The following is a 14187-nucleotide window of genomic DNA, read 5'->3' as shown; positions in this document are numbered from 1 at the left end:
CAGAGAGCACTTTGGCATGCAGCCCCACACAGGTCAGCCACTTTACTAGGGCCCCACCATGGAATGAAGCTGAATAAGTGCCTCTGCCCCAGCCACACACTGGGCTGAGAAGCTGTCATCAGCCCAGGGGTGCCCACAGCCTGCCCCAAAGGGAAAATGGCTGAGGGCCAAGCTAAGCACGAGGGCAGATTCCTGCACTCCTGGCCCTCCAAGCATCAGCCAGGAAGAGCAGGCACCTGTGGAAGGTGGCCCACTTAAAGCTTGGCTTCATCCTGTGGAGCTACCACCACACTAGGAGGCCTGCCACTGAGCACCAGCCTACTGCCCTAGCTGGGCAGTGCTATGTCACACTGCACACGGTGCCTGCGCTACCCACCTGTGCTTGCCACCCTACCGCTGGGGCCCCAGAGGTGCAGCCGACAGAGCCAGTGTGGTTGGGGCAGACTTGGAGCTCTTGCAGCTGGGCCCAGTCCTGCAGATCCAGTGTTCCTGAAGCCAGGACCTAAGCGCACCCACCCCACTGCCCAGAGTGCCCTGTTCGTGGTTCCTGGAGGTGATCACCAAGCAGGAGGGGTGCTGTGGTGGGCAGGCAGCCTGTGAGTCTCAGACCACACAGTGCCAGTGGCGTGGGCTCAACAAGGCAGAAGCCCAGCCACTTCCCACCTAGGCTACTTCACTTGGGAATGGGTGGGGCTTCCCACCAAAATTCTCTGCACAGGGGCTGGAAGCAAGCAAGCCTGAGGCTGCTTCCCACCAGGCTGGCTTTCCTTGGAGAATGGGTGGGAGTTCCTGCCAACTCTCTGGAGGGGGCCGGGGTGGGGGGCACTGGCCAGAGAGGCGCCACAAATGTTTGGCAGTGTAGGGAAAGATGGGACCCCTAGGTACAGTCAGAATAGATCCTACCTCTTCAATGTATTGGGGATGAGAAGTTGCTATTTACTTGACCCAGCTCCTGGCTCTTGGCAATGGCCTGTAGTAGTTTTTAAGACCTTCAGGCAATCTCAGTGTTGGTATATGAGGAAGAATGACTGATTAGCACAATTCTATCACCTTGGCTAAAGTAATACAATCATGTTAATAGCATCAAACACAGCCTAGAAAATGACAAACTGGTAACTATTAATTTGCCACCTTTAACTGTGTGAACTAGATTCGTGGTTATATAACAACATCTAAAACAAACTAGAAAATCGTATGCAGTAAATAAGCCCTCCATATGGTGATTTTACCCTCAGGGAAGAAAATTTAAAAGGGGTTGAGCGGAAAATAGAGAAACAGAAGAAGAGACCTTCCTACTGCTCATGGGCAGCCATCCTTTTACCCTCCTGTGGTTGTTGCTTATAGTGCACCCAGTATAGTCTCTCTACCATATACAGGAGCTGCTGGATTTACCTCAGTCATTGGATACCTTCATGAAACAGGTCTATCAGCCCCAGTTGTTCCTCTAGCTCTTGGGCCTCTCATGGCCACCTCCTCTGCTGTTCCTGGAAGGAGGGTTATTCCTGGGGCTAATGGCATACTAGGTCCTATTCTGTTTTGTGTGACGCCAATCTCAACGCTGATCTTATCTTGCCACATAGGCTTTTTATGCTAATTGGAGTATATGGTGATATATATCAAGTGAAAGTTATGTTTAATAAGAAAGAAAATGCTTTGGTTCAGATGGCACATGTAAGTCAAGCTCAGCTTGCAATGAAGCATCTAAGTGGTCAGAGACTTTATGGCAAAGTGCTTCATGATACACTGTCCAAATATCAAGCACTTAGCTTCCCCAAGGGGGGCAAGAAGATCAAGCTGAGTCTAAAGATTTCGGCAATACCTTTGCATTACTTTAAAAATCCTGGCTCTAAAAAGTTAGCCACTTTGTGCAATTCCCACGTTTGTCCTGTTGTTAAAGTGGATGATATAAATAACTTTTTCACAGAAGCTGGAAATTCAGAGAAGGCTTTAACATTTTTCCAGAAAGATCAAAAATGCTGCTTATCCAATTGTAATCTGTGAAAGAAGCAATCCAAGGCCTCACTAAGTTTTATAACTAAGACTTTGGAAAAGATCACCATCTCAGTTTCCCTCTCAAAATTGACGGTCTCATATTTATGCGAATTTTCCCCTTAAAACGGGGCTATAATTTCAGCAAAGTCTTCATTTGTGGCCTGGATCAGGTAAGACCAATTCTGCCTCTCCCACAAAAAATAAAAAAATAAAAAAATAAAAAAACAACTTTTTCTGGGTTGGCTATTTGAGTATAAGAAATCAATGTTCCTAACCCTGTTCTCTATCCCATTGGTATGTAATGTTAGTATTTATTTATACCATGATTTCTAAGAAAATAGTATTTTTCCAAAAATTTAATTCCCTATGTTAAATTATAATTCAAGAGAACGGACTCTCTTTAATCTGGGTTCAGGTCAGCCTTATATATGTCTAAACTCCTTAGTACTCTGAAAATTTAAATATACTAACTTTTTTCTTTTAAAAAATTTTTCAGCAGCACATCTCTGCAATACGGAATGAAGATTTATCACGAGAAGTTGGTACATATGCCTATCACATCTTAGTCCATTTTGCTTCCCCTTGTTCTTCCCACCTTCTCCTTTCCCTTCATGCCTACAACTCCTTTCCATCTGCAAAAGGTCTATCTCTCTGTTCCATATCTTCTATGTTTTACTTTGCTCTTTAAATAATTTATACTTTGAGTATTTCATAGGAGAGAAACCATGCAACATTTAACCTTCTATGTCTGATTTATTTCACTCAGCATTACGATGTCAAGATGCATCCATTTTCCTACAAATGACTCGATTTTATGCTTCTTTGTGTCTGAGTAGTAATTCATTGTGTATATATACCACATTTTCTTTATCCATTCATCTTTTGATAAATATATAGGCCATTTTCAAGACTTATCTATTTTGAGTTGTGCTGTTATAAGACATGATTATGTGTGTGTCACTATGAAGCAATGTCCTTAACTTTTGGGGGAAGATACCCAGAAGTATAGGTGGATCTAATGGAATTTCTTTTAGTTTTTTAAGGAATCTCCACACTGATTTCCATAGTACTTACCAGTATACTAGTTTACATCCCATCAACAATGTTGAAAGGTTTCTTTTCCCTCACATTCTGTCCACATTTGTTTGTTTTTGACTTTGCGATGACAGCCATTCTTTCTGGAGTAAGATGGTATCTCGGTGTTGTTTTGATTTGCATTTCTCTAATGGCCAAAGATGCTGAATATTTGCTCATGTACTTATTGAACTTCTACTGAGAAGTACTGCTAATTTCTTGAATGGGTCTTTTATGTTGAATTGTGTATTCTAGCGATCACTTCTCTGTCTGCACAGCAGCTGACAGATTTTTTTTCCCATTTTGTAGGTTGTCTCTTCACTTTGTTGTGTTGTGTCTTTTCCTATGCAGAAGACTTGTAATTTGACGTAATCCCTTCTTTTGATTTTTGGTATTATTGCTTATGCAATTTGGGTTTTGCTCAGAAAGCCCTTTTCTGTCTTCTGTCTTCAAGAGTTTTACCTTATAGCAGATTCAATATTTCTGTTTTAATACCTAGGTCTTCGATTCATATTTATTTATTTATTTATTGGCACTGGGGATTGAACTTGGGTCCTTGCACTTGCGCAGCAGGCGGCGAAACCACTGAGCTAAATCCCCCGCCCCTTTGATTCATTTTTATTTCAATGTAGGGTGAAAGATATGGGACTAGATTCATTCTTCTGCACATGGGTAACCAATTTCCCCAGCACTATTTAGAGGCTCTCTTTTTTGCAACATGTGTCTTTGACCCCTAGGTCAAAGATCAGATGGCTGAAGGTGCATGGGGTTGCTTTCTGAATCCTCTATTCTGTTCCATTTATCTGCACACCTGTTTTTGTGCCAATACCATGCTTAAACACACAGACTTTTACAATTACTTGATACAAGTAATTTAAATAATTTCAGATCAAGTCTTTAACTTTATGACTCAAAATTTTAATCTCTACAGGAAATTACTTTGTTTTAAATTACTTCAAATATTAACCAAATGTTGTTTATTATAAATACATTATGTCATACTAGAAACAGATTTACAAGCTTACATCTTTATTCCAGTGACATTTTTTTCACTGTGTAACACTTCTCTAATACATGCATATCTACCTTTTAAAGACTATTTGGAAAAAAATGAAAAGTATCAATTGTGGCCAGGAAAATTAAGTGGAATCTGTCTTAGTTACTGTTCTCATTGCTAAGACAAAATACCCGACACCCAAAGTTAAAAGAGGAAAGGTTTATTTGGCTCACAGTTTGTAGAGATTTCAGTCTATAGCTGGCTGGCTCCAAGACTGGGTGGCATGGCAGAGAGGGATGACAGAGGAGAAACAGTTCATGGAAGGCAGAAGGCAGAATGCAGTAAGGCATCAAGTAGCAAGTGACAAGCAGCAACCCTCCTTCTGTCCATTATATCTTATCCAGGCTACTCACACCCAGGATGGGGCAGCCTTAACACTAACATTGCATTATGAATCAATCCCAGCCACACATTCTTGACCCCAGCATCACATACCCTAGACCCGGGGGCGGGGGGGATATAGATACAAGCTATAACACAATCCAATCAGGATCTACTACAATGTCAGAATAATTGGTAATTTTATTAGAAAAACATGTTTTATATTTGAAAACAATACTTGTCAAGTAATATGTGATCTTTGAAAATTTTGAAGAAAAATAATCTCACTTATAAGCTACTGTTGTTTTTTTTTTTTTTTTTTGGTATCATGGATCAAACTCAGGTCCTTCCGCTTGCGAGGCAGGAGGCGGAACCACTGAGCTAAATCCCCAGCCCTTAATAAATGTTTTTAGAAGAAAAGTTTATAGACTTAAGGAAAATACTGAGGTCTATAATATAGTTTGACAAATTTATAAGTTACTTTTGGTGAAGTCTTCTTTTAGGAAAAAGATTAATCTCAAGGTTTTTTGTACCACGACAATCCTAATACTTATTCAGAATGTCTGCGTTTTTACTTCTTATGTGTTATCTTAGTTATTTTCCCTGTTGCTGGACCAAATAGCTGACATCCACAATTTAAATGAGGGGAGGTTTACCTGGCTCATGATTTCAGAGTATTCAGTCCATGATTGGCTGGCTCCAAGACAGGAACATCTTGGGAGAAGGGTGTGGCAGACCAAAGCTGCTTAGTTCATGTTGGCCAGGAAGCAGAACATGTCAACAATGCCAGAGAGGAAGGGGCCAGGGAGTACATATAGTAGTCAAGGTCTTGCCACGACTCACACTGACACACCGAGAAGTGTGCTTTACTAATCCTCTATGCAGCTCACAAGCCAATCAAGTTGACAGTTAAGCTTAACTGTCACATTTGCCTTATTATGTGCTTAACATATGATGAATTAGAGTTTTATCTATCAATCTTGGGTGGTGTATTGTGGGTTTGGTGAGCATTTTGGGTTTTCTTTGCCATTGTGCTAAGGATTTAAGGGTTTTTTTTTTAAGTGGATTTTAAGTAACAGTTTTTGTTCAAATTTTTGGTCCAGTGGGTGCACAGATGATGTGAAGAAGACTGAGTGGTTTGGGGAATTACTCAACATATACTGTACTTGTAAACTTCTTTACCTTGGGCCTGGAAGCATTATTGCCAGTTATTTCATACCACTTTGGTGCTAAAAGATGCCATGTCAGTTTCAGGATCTAGTCTAATCTTTATGGTCCATCAGAATTTATCTTGGAATTACTTGGTTTTTCTCAGTACTCCAGTGAGAACTTGCTTTTGCTGTTAATGTAACTTCATTACTGAGGGCCCACATTTTCCAAGCATGAGAAGTGAACTCATACTTTGTCTCCTCTTACTTTTGCCTTAGTGGAGGAGGACATTTTAATGTTGTTTCATGACTGCAGAATGTAATGTTGCTTCTTTTTAACAAGAAACTTTGCTTTTGTTTATTATTCCTTCAATGCTTGATCAGATTTTTTTTCTTTTGAGACAGAGTCTTGCTGTGCAGTTCAGGTTGGCCTTGAACTCACTATGTAGCCCAGGCTGTCCTCGAACTCATGGTGATACTTCTGCCTTAGCCTTTGGAGTGCTGTGATTATAGTCATGCCCCACCATACCTGGCCTCATCAGATGTTTTTAAAAGCAGAATTTATCAAAGAGGTCATTTTTTCCCCCCACCTTCATAGCTTTCAGATTCTCAGAGATTCATCTCAAAGCTTAAAAGAGTAGCTTGATTCTTTCTGCTGTATTCTTGTATTGCTTTGAACATAGGGAAATTTTCATAAAAGAAGTTTTCATAAAAGAAAATTTACCAAAACCCTGAAAAATAGGCTGCAAAAATACTGCAGTTTATTTTAAAGCAGAATCCACCTATGAGCAATAGTTAGTTGGTAGAATAGGAAAGACAGTAAGTTGAGATCTTTCACATGGATCAATTTAGTACTGGTTTAATAAGTATAGAGTTGGCCCTTGAACAATGCAGGGGTTATAAGTACCAATCATTATTATGCAGCCAAAATTTCAGTATAACTTTTGGCTCCCCTATAACTTTTAACTACTAGCCTGTTGTTGACTAGAAGCCTTATCAATAATACAAATGGTTGATATTTTTTGTTATATGTATTTTATATGGTGAAAAATATCTGATAACCAGGAGGTGACACTTTTTACAGTGATATGCAATTTATTAGAGAGAATTGCTCAGGCAGAGATGATTAGCAGCACATACATTTTAAACAGATACTCAAAAGCCTTGAGCTCACTATAATACCAAGAGGATGTGGCAAAAAATTACAGTAGTACAGGGCTGGGGATTTAGCTCAGTGTCACCATGCCTGAGTTCAATCACTGGTACCAAAAAAAAAAATTCAGATACAGTCAGAAAAATCTCTATAAATGCCTATTTTTGATAGTTAAAACCATAAATACACTATGTCTCCTGCAGTTATGTAATTTAGGTTAATAAAATACTTTATTAATAAAGCCTTCGAAGGTACAGAGCATTTTGGTGGCATATTAGGGATCTTGGGGCTAGCAACCTGTTATGATGCAGGAATGCTGGTGCATCTGCTGGAGATGGGTTATATGGTAGCAGCAAGTCAGCAGCAAAGAGAACTGAATAAAGCTCTCAGGTTGGCTACTTGCAAACCTGCCATCAAAAAAAAATTGTGGGGGCGCAGGGATTTAGCTCAGTGGCACTGCATCTGCCTTGCAAGAGCAAGGTCCTCAGTTTGATTCCCAGTAACAAAAAACCCCAAACAAACAAAAAAACCAAAAAACCAATTAGGGAGGACATTTGCAGTTTCCTCGAAATTGCAGGGGCTTCTGAGAATAATTATCAGTTAGGTTGTAAGGAAAAATTTGTGAATGACTGAGGCTGTGAACTCTGAATCACAACTTCACTGGGAGATATGTGTGTGTGTGTGTGTGTGTGTGTTTGTGTGCGTGTGTGTGTGACATTAGAATATATATATTCTAAGTTTTTATGATTATACATTAGATATATTTTAATTTGTTGACAAAGAAAAATGAATCAAATGAAGATTTGGTAAGGTAAGATATTCTTGTTTTAAAAGCTCATGTTTGAAGCCATCAGTTTGTGTCTAAAATTAGCTGTCGCACATGAATACATAGAGCTATCTGCTCATGCTGAGCTACTCACTCTTTTAATTACAGGAGTCTAAAGTACTTGTCATGGCAAAATTTTTGTAAACAGTTTAAAAAGTATCAGTGGTAGAAAAACTAGACCTGTGATTTTTGTTTTGGCATGCATTTATTTGATATCCCCTAAGCCATGGTTTATTTTTGCTGCTGATCCGCCATAATATCCAATCATTAAGCTTATTTTTTTGTTTTAAAAAAAGGTTTTCTTTTGAGTTCTGAAGAAAATGAGGCTGCCTTTGGAAGCCAATTATTTTGGATTCATTTTGAGTGCACTAGCAATATGAATAAGAATAGCTGAGAGGAATACAGGGAGCAGAGCTAGGACACTAGTGGGAGTAGTGAGTGATGAGACAGCAAATGACAACTGCATTGTGACCTTTAGCAAGAGACTGAGTTTAAGTTTTATCATCCCTGAAATTCATTCATTCACTGATGACCACTATGTGTTGGTAAGTCTTCCAGGTACTAGTGATGAAATAGTACACAACAAGTGGTGGCAGATGACATAGCAAATGCAGATAGATACCTAGAGCAAAACCAAACTTACTTGTATAAGAAAAAAGTCCAATGTAGATGCAATGTAATAAGGAAGGGGAAGAAGCTGTGGTTGTAGAAGAGTTACAGAGCTGGAAAGATGCCAGGTCATGTGGTCTTAAGAGGCAATATTAAGGATACTGATTTTTTGCTAAGGAAGATGAAACTGATAAAGGATTTTAAGCAAAGGCATGGCATGATCTGATTTACATTTTTGTAAGATCGCTCCTGTTACAGAAAGAATGGGTAAGAGGTGGAGAGTGAACAGCAGGCCAAACTACTAGGATAAACAGCAGAAATAGAAGCTGTAACAAGACGACAGTAGTAGAGATGGTCAGATACAGACTATATTTTGTTGTTTTGCTTTTTAAAAGATTTTATTTATTTATTTATTTATTTAATAGACTACATTTTGTATGGACTTGACTTTCTGATGGGCTGTATGTAGGTATGACAAAAAGAATGGAATCAAGAATGGTTACGATTTTTATGTGAAGTAGGTAAATTAAGTTACTCAAGGGAGGGTAAAGAGTGCCAGTCTAAGGGTACATGGACTAACAATTCTGTTTTCATCATGGGAATTTAAGGTGCATATTAGGCAACCAAATTTTGAGATGTCATGTAGGCAACTGGGTTACACAAATCTGATGCTCCATGAGGATAGGTGAGGGCCAGCATATTAAGCATCATTTATAGTCTGAGGAAGGAGTTAGATTTCTTGCAAAGAAAATGTATATATACAGAAAAACAGAGAATATAGACCAAGAATGTTGCTAGAAAGTGAAAATGACTGTAAATGACTCTTGCTATCACTAATATTTGGGGCCTACAGTGCAACTTTCTCTAACAACTTAGAAATTAAAGAAATATATGTGCTGCCAAAGTGAGCACAAGAAATTAAAGAAATAATGGTGCTATCCCGGTTAAACTGTGAAGTCAACATATAATAGGCCAGAGCAGAGATATACAATGCCACCTTCCAAACCTGTGACTTCACTATAGTCTGTGCTATAGACTAAACCTGCAATGGAAAACCTTTTAGAGCTTTCAATGAGAACAAACAGCTGGCTATGGCATGAGTGCCATAGGTTCAACACCACTGGCTAAACGGTGTGCCTCAAAAATTCGTATGTTGAAGCCCTAATGCCTAGTTACTCAGAGAGTAACCGTATCTGGAAAGAAAGCTTTTAAAGAGGAAATTAAGTTAAAATGGTTCTTCCAGGTAAGACCTAATACAGTATGACTGATGTCCTCAAAAGATGAGGAACTTTGAACACACATGTGTGCGCACAGAGGAAAGATCATATGAACAGAGATAGAGGGAAAAGGCGGCTACCTGCAAGACAAGGAGGGAGGCCTCTGAGGAAATTAGCACCTTGATCTGGGACTTTCAGCCCCCAAAAGTGTGGAAAAATAAGTTTTTGTTGTTTAAACCACCATTCTGTGGTGTCTGTCTGTTATGGTAACCCTAAAAATTAGTATATTATTAAATATAAAAACACAAAAGTAAAGAAAATTAGAAGATCAGTTAGAAAGGGATTTAATCATGTAAGGAAGCATAGATAAAATAAGATATGCTAGAGTTTGAGACCAAAGTGGTCAGCTGAAGGACAGCAATTTGGAAGAAATGTTACATCAAAGGAAAGGTGGGTAAGTCCTAAATGCAAATATATCCACAAGCTCGTCATCAGAGAGGCTGACAAAATACTGATGTGGGAGGGGGTGTCAAGGTAGGTAAGGGATTAGAAAGACAAAGTGAATATATGATCTGAAATGCATGAAACAGAACCCACTATGAGTAACGGTGAGGCAAGCTTTCCATTGACAGTAGATTAAACTTGCCATCAAATTCCTTTCTTTTGTATATTCAAGGACATAGGCTTTGAAAAGAATGGCTAGTTCAGACAGAAATTCACTTCTTGCATCAAGAGACCACCAATGGTCTCCAATATTCATTCTCCCTTCTTTAGTTAATAACAATCCTGAGTTTTTAGTTGGCACATTTCCACCCCAATAAAATATAACTTATTCTTTTCTTACAGTTAAATATAACCCTATGACCAGGGTTCTGGTCAATGAGCTGTAAGAGGGGTAAGAAGCTTCTTGGAATGTAGATATGATGGTGGAAGTTCCAAAAATAATCTTTGCCACCTTCACCCATAGTACAAAGGCACACCTCAGAGATGGGGGCAGAAGTGGAGACAGAAGGGAACCTGGGGCCCTGGCAACTGAGGAGCTTCCCTATCAGCCCTGGACAGTCTATCTTCAGAGCTCTTCAGTGTGAGAGAAATAACCTTTCCTTTGCGTATAGAATTAAGTGCTTATCGCTGCACTATCCTTCTTTCACAGTCTATCTCTACCCTATTTGATCAATATCATCACCTCATGAACTCTATGCTCCTTTCTCTATTCCCTAAATATCCCCATCACTATTCTGATTTCATAGTATTTTTTCAATTGTTTTCTCTGAGTGTAAACTCCTATTTCCTGTTTTCTGCCTTCTTATATATTAAGCTTCCTCATTCTTAAAAATGATACTTTCACTAGGGAATAAAGGCAATTTGCTTGACCTATCTCTGTCCCTTGACATATTAATGGCATCTCTAGACTTATTTAAATGATTCCTTTTTCTTTCGCTGCCCGATGTGTGTCCTTTGAAGCTGTGTGCTCAGATCAGAAAGATAATCTTCCAAGGTACAGAGTCGCCATTTTCATCCCAGTGGTCTACAAGAATCTGTGCTATTTTCCCTTCCAAATTTCCTAATTTTTTTCATTTCTATTTGATTTGTTTTCTCTTGGCATTCCAGTGCCACTTACTTACCTTTTTTCACTTTTTCTGTCTTTTTAAATAAAGATCATTTTATTTACTCATCTAATCAACATATATGGAGGAGAGTCAGAAGGTAGGGTAGCATGAATCTGATTGAGTTCTACACCAGAAATGTAATTTTGAAAATTGTACTTCATTGAGTCATTTGAACACCTTTAATTAGCTATTATCACTCCTTTTTTACAATGGGGAAGCAGTTTGGAGATGTTATGTTACTTGTTCAAGATCAGACAACTGGAAAGAGATGTAACTAAACTTTGTTAGATTCATCTCCTGTGTTCTTGTCATTATTCCATGCCAACTTCTCTCAGGGTGAGCAAATAAGAGGATTTCCTGTGGAATTTGCTTGTCTTGTTTTGTTTGGCAAACACAGTAGTTGCTAGTTTTGTTTTTAAATTTGAATGACTATATATTGCCGCCAGTACAGAGGGCCTGCACTTTCCAATCCTCTAATACCCCGCCCTAATCCCTGTGGCCACCTCACCCATTTGGGTCATCTTCCTGGCTCCCAGGCTTTTGTGTTTTTGTTCTCTAGTTTCCTTCAAGGCTGTCTGAAACGATTTGATCCCTGGTACCAGAGAAAAAAAATTCACAAAGGTGTCTGAAGTGACATCTCCTAGCCCAAAGTCAAGGAGCCTGGGCTAAAGTCACAGCTAGGTCAGGCACTATTCTTATTTTAGGGTTAAAAAAGAAAAAAAATGGAATCTTCCCTTTTGTCAAAAAGAGACTTTTCCCTTTTCTCAGAGGATTTTCTTGACCAAACTTGTGATTATAATCCTTCTTATCTTCGTATGTATACATCTCTTTTTTAAAGTCAAATAAGCCTCTTGTCAGATATAAGCTAGGAATGTAGACTTTTAACAGTTAAGTAAATCAATCTCTTGTCAGATACAAGCCAAGACTCTTTTTTTTTTCCAAGACAGTCTCTGGCTTTGTAGTTCAGGCTGTCTCTGAACTCACTATGTATGTAGCCCAGGCTGTCCTTGAACTCGCAGCGATCCTCCTGCCTCAGCCTCCCAAGTGCTGGGATTACAGGCGTGCACCACCAAGCTTTTTCTTAAGGGCCGAGAAACAACCTTTTGAAATGTCAATATCAAGAAAGACAGTGCTTTTATTTTCTGACACCAAGAGAGTTATCCTAAATGCCTTGATCCAAGCTGTTAGGTACCTGCTTGCCAGAAAGATAGAGGAGTTTTGTTATGGCTCTGGATAAATTAACCAACCTGGACGGCCACCCCAGGGGTCGACTACCAAAGCCTGAGTAATAATAGTAAATAGTGCTCTCAAAGCCTCCTACGTGAGATTTTACATAAAATGGATAGCAACTGGTTGGCTAAAGGGTGTGATTTCTTTTTGACTTTGTAATCTCATCATTGCCTGTGACGCTCGTCCCAGTCTGTTTTGACGCTCATATAATAAAACGGAGGGGGGTTTTGTTTGTTTGGTTGGTTGGTTGGTTGGATTTTTTTTCTTCTTCTTCTTCTGGTCCTGTATGTGTGGAGGTTTTCTGGGGTAACGAGATTTAAAAAAATTTCCTGGTCAATATCAATTTACTTAAATCTCCAATCTTTACTAGCGTCCCTCCGCCGCCACCTTCACAACTGCTTTCAATGGTAAAATAGGTCCGTCGTAACTACTTCTCGGCTCACCTTGAAGTGCGCTCTGTGAGCGCGGCGGGGAACCGCAGCCCTCCACTGCCACCCTCCACTCCCAGCATTCCCAGCGCTCCCATCGCCCCCGGCTTCCTTTTCCGGCCCGCGGCTGCGGAAGCTGAAGGGGCTGAGATTATTAGTTTGTGGCTCCGGGGTTGATTCACCTTCTCCTGGGCAGAGCCCCGGGCCACCCGCAGAAGAAGCCAGGCGAGCAGTAAAACATGAACGGAAGAGTGGATTATTTGATCACTGAAGAAGAGATCAATCTTACTAGAGGACCCTCAGGTAGGATTAGGGGACTTTGTGTAATTGCAGAGCTGACAGTATTTTTTCTGGGCCGGATTTACCTGGCCTCAGAGCTGGAAGGCCACGATCTAGAGGTTTCCTTTGACGCTTTATGGCACGTAGAAAGAATACGTTGGCATCCATCGTTGGCCAGGTAACGGGATTCCACTTGCTAACCCAATCGGATCCCCACCCGTATTTATAGTCAGGAAGTTTTCTTTCTGATAATGGTGCTAGAAAAGAATAGGAAAAGGCCTACTTGTGACCCAGCATATCGTGGACGCCACGTCCTTGCCTCCCTCCGTTGGCTGCTCTATCCCTGTTCATATGATGAAACGTTTAGTAAAGACGAGACCATAAACGATGTGGACTATGAATGCATAGCAATTTTCCCGCATCAAGGAACCTTCCCTCCTTTAATTTCTGGGAAATTAATTTACAGTGTCAACTACAATATTAGAGCAGGAAGAGACCCCAGAGATCTATTGCCAAAGCTTCCAAATTTAGTATTGCTGCAAAATTATGAAGGGTGTTTTGATTAAAAAATTAAAATGCGTATTTCTAGGTTCCATCTTGAAGGATCGGATTCGATAGCAAGTTTCATCTTTATTTATTTATTTTTTAAGGAATTTCAATTAAAAAAGAACACCTCGTTATTCAGATACAGCCAAATCTGTACCTGTGCTGTCCTCTTCCCTTCTGACACCCTTCGTTAGACTGGGCTCGGGACTTTACTACATACTGCCTTCCTTGGACTTTGTTGCCTTTTCTTTACAGCTATTTAGTTATCCTTTAAGGCCTTTTGTTTTAGGATTCCACTACTTAGGGTCAAATCTTATGCCTAACCTCTTACTAGTTTGATATGTGTGTGTATTAATTGATTAACTTAACTGATATGAGCTTTAGTTTCTCATCTGTAAAATGGGAATAATTGTGGAATGCATTTCATGGTGTTGTGAAACTGAAATGGGTTAATCTCTCAGTGTATGTTTGCTACTCTTGTTACTCTTAATGGATGAATAGCTAGACTGATACAGCAAGTCCTGCCATATACGCTTATTCCCAGAATTTCTAATAAATCATCAAATCATCAAATACTATAAGCCCTATCTCTAAATCGTTCTGAAAACCTTTCATTCTTTTGTTTCTATTGCTACTACCTAGAGCAATCCATTGCCTTTTCTCATCTGAAAGTTTGCAATAGCTTAATCATCACCAA

At 39.6% G+C, this 14187-nt stretch overlaps 1 protein-coding gene and 1 pseudogene across 2 annotated transcripts in view; both read left to right on the top strand.

Moving 5' to 3' along the window:
* Positions 1–342: 342 nt before the first annotated feature.
* LOC101726449 (polypyrimidine tract-binding protein 3 pseudogene) lies at positions 343–12842 on the top strand (annotated as a pseudogene).
* The window catches only part of Synj2bp (synaptojanin 2 binding protein), a 49764-nt gene continuing 48330 nt past the window's right edge, over positions 12754–14187 (top strand). Inside the window, exon 1 of one of the 2 annotated variants that reach the window (XM_021247144.2) lies at positions 12754–12968. In XM_021247144.2, coding sequence (XP_021102803.2) covers positions 12905–12968 — 64 coding nt within the window. In that variant the 5' untranslated portion in view covers positions 12754–12904. The remainder of the gene's footprint in view (positions 12969–14187) is intronic. The other variant, XM_013067481.3, reaches the window with a different exon arrangement.

Source organism: Heterocephalus glaber, unplaced genomic scaffold (genome assembly GCF_053883595.1).
Source record: "Heterocephalus glaber isolate CG9 unplaced genomic scaffold, H.glaber_assembly_v1.0 deba00001608, whole genome shotgun sequence".
In the NCBI taxonomy this organism is placed as follows: domain Eukaryota; kingdom Metazoa; phylum Chordata; class Mammalia; order Rodentia; family Bathyergidae; genus Heterocephalus; species Heterocephalus glaber.
The sequence above is the reverse complement of the archived record's forward strand: the minus strand, read 5'-3'. Positions and strand labels throughout refer to the sequence as shown.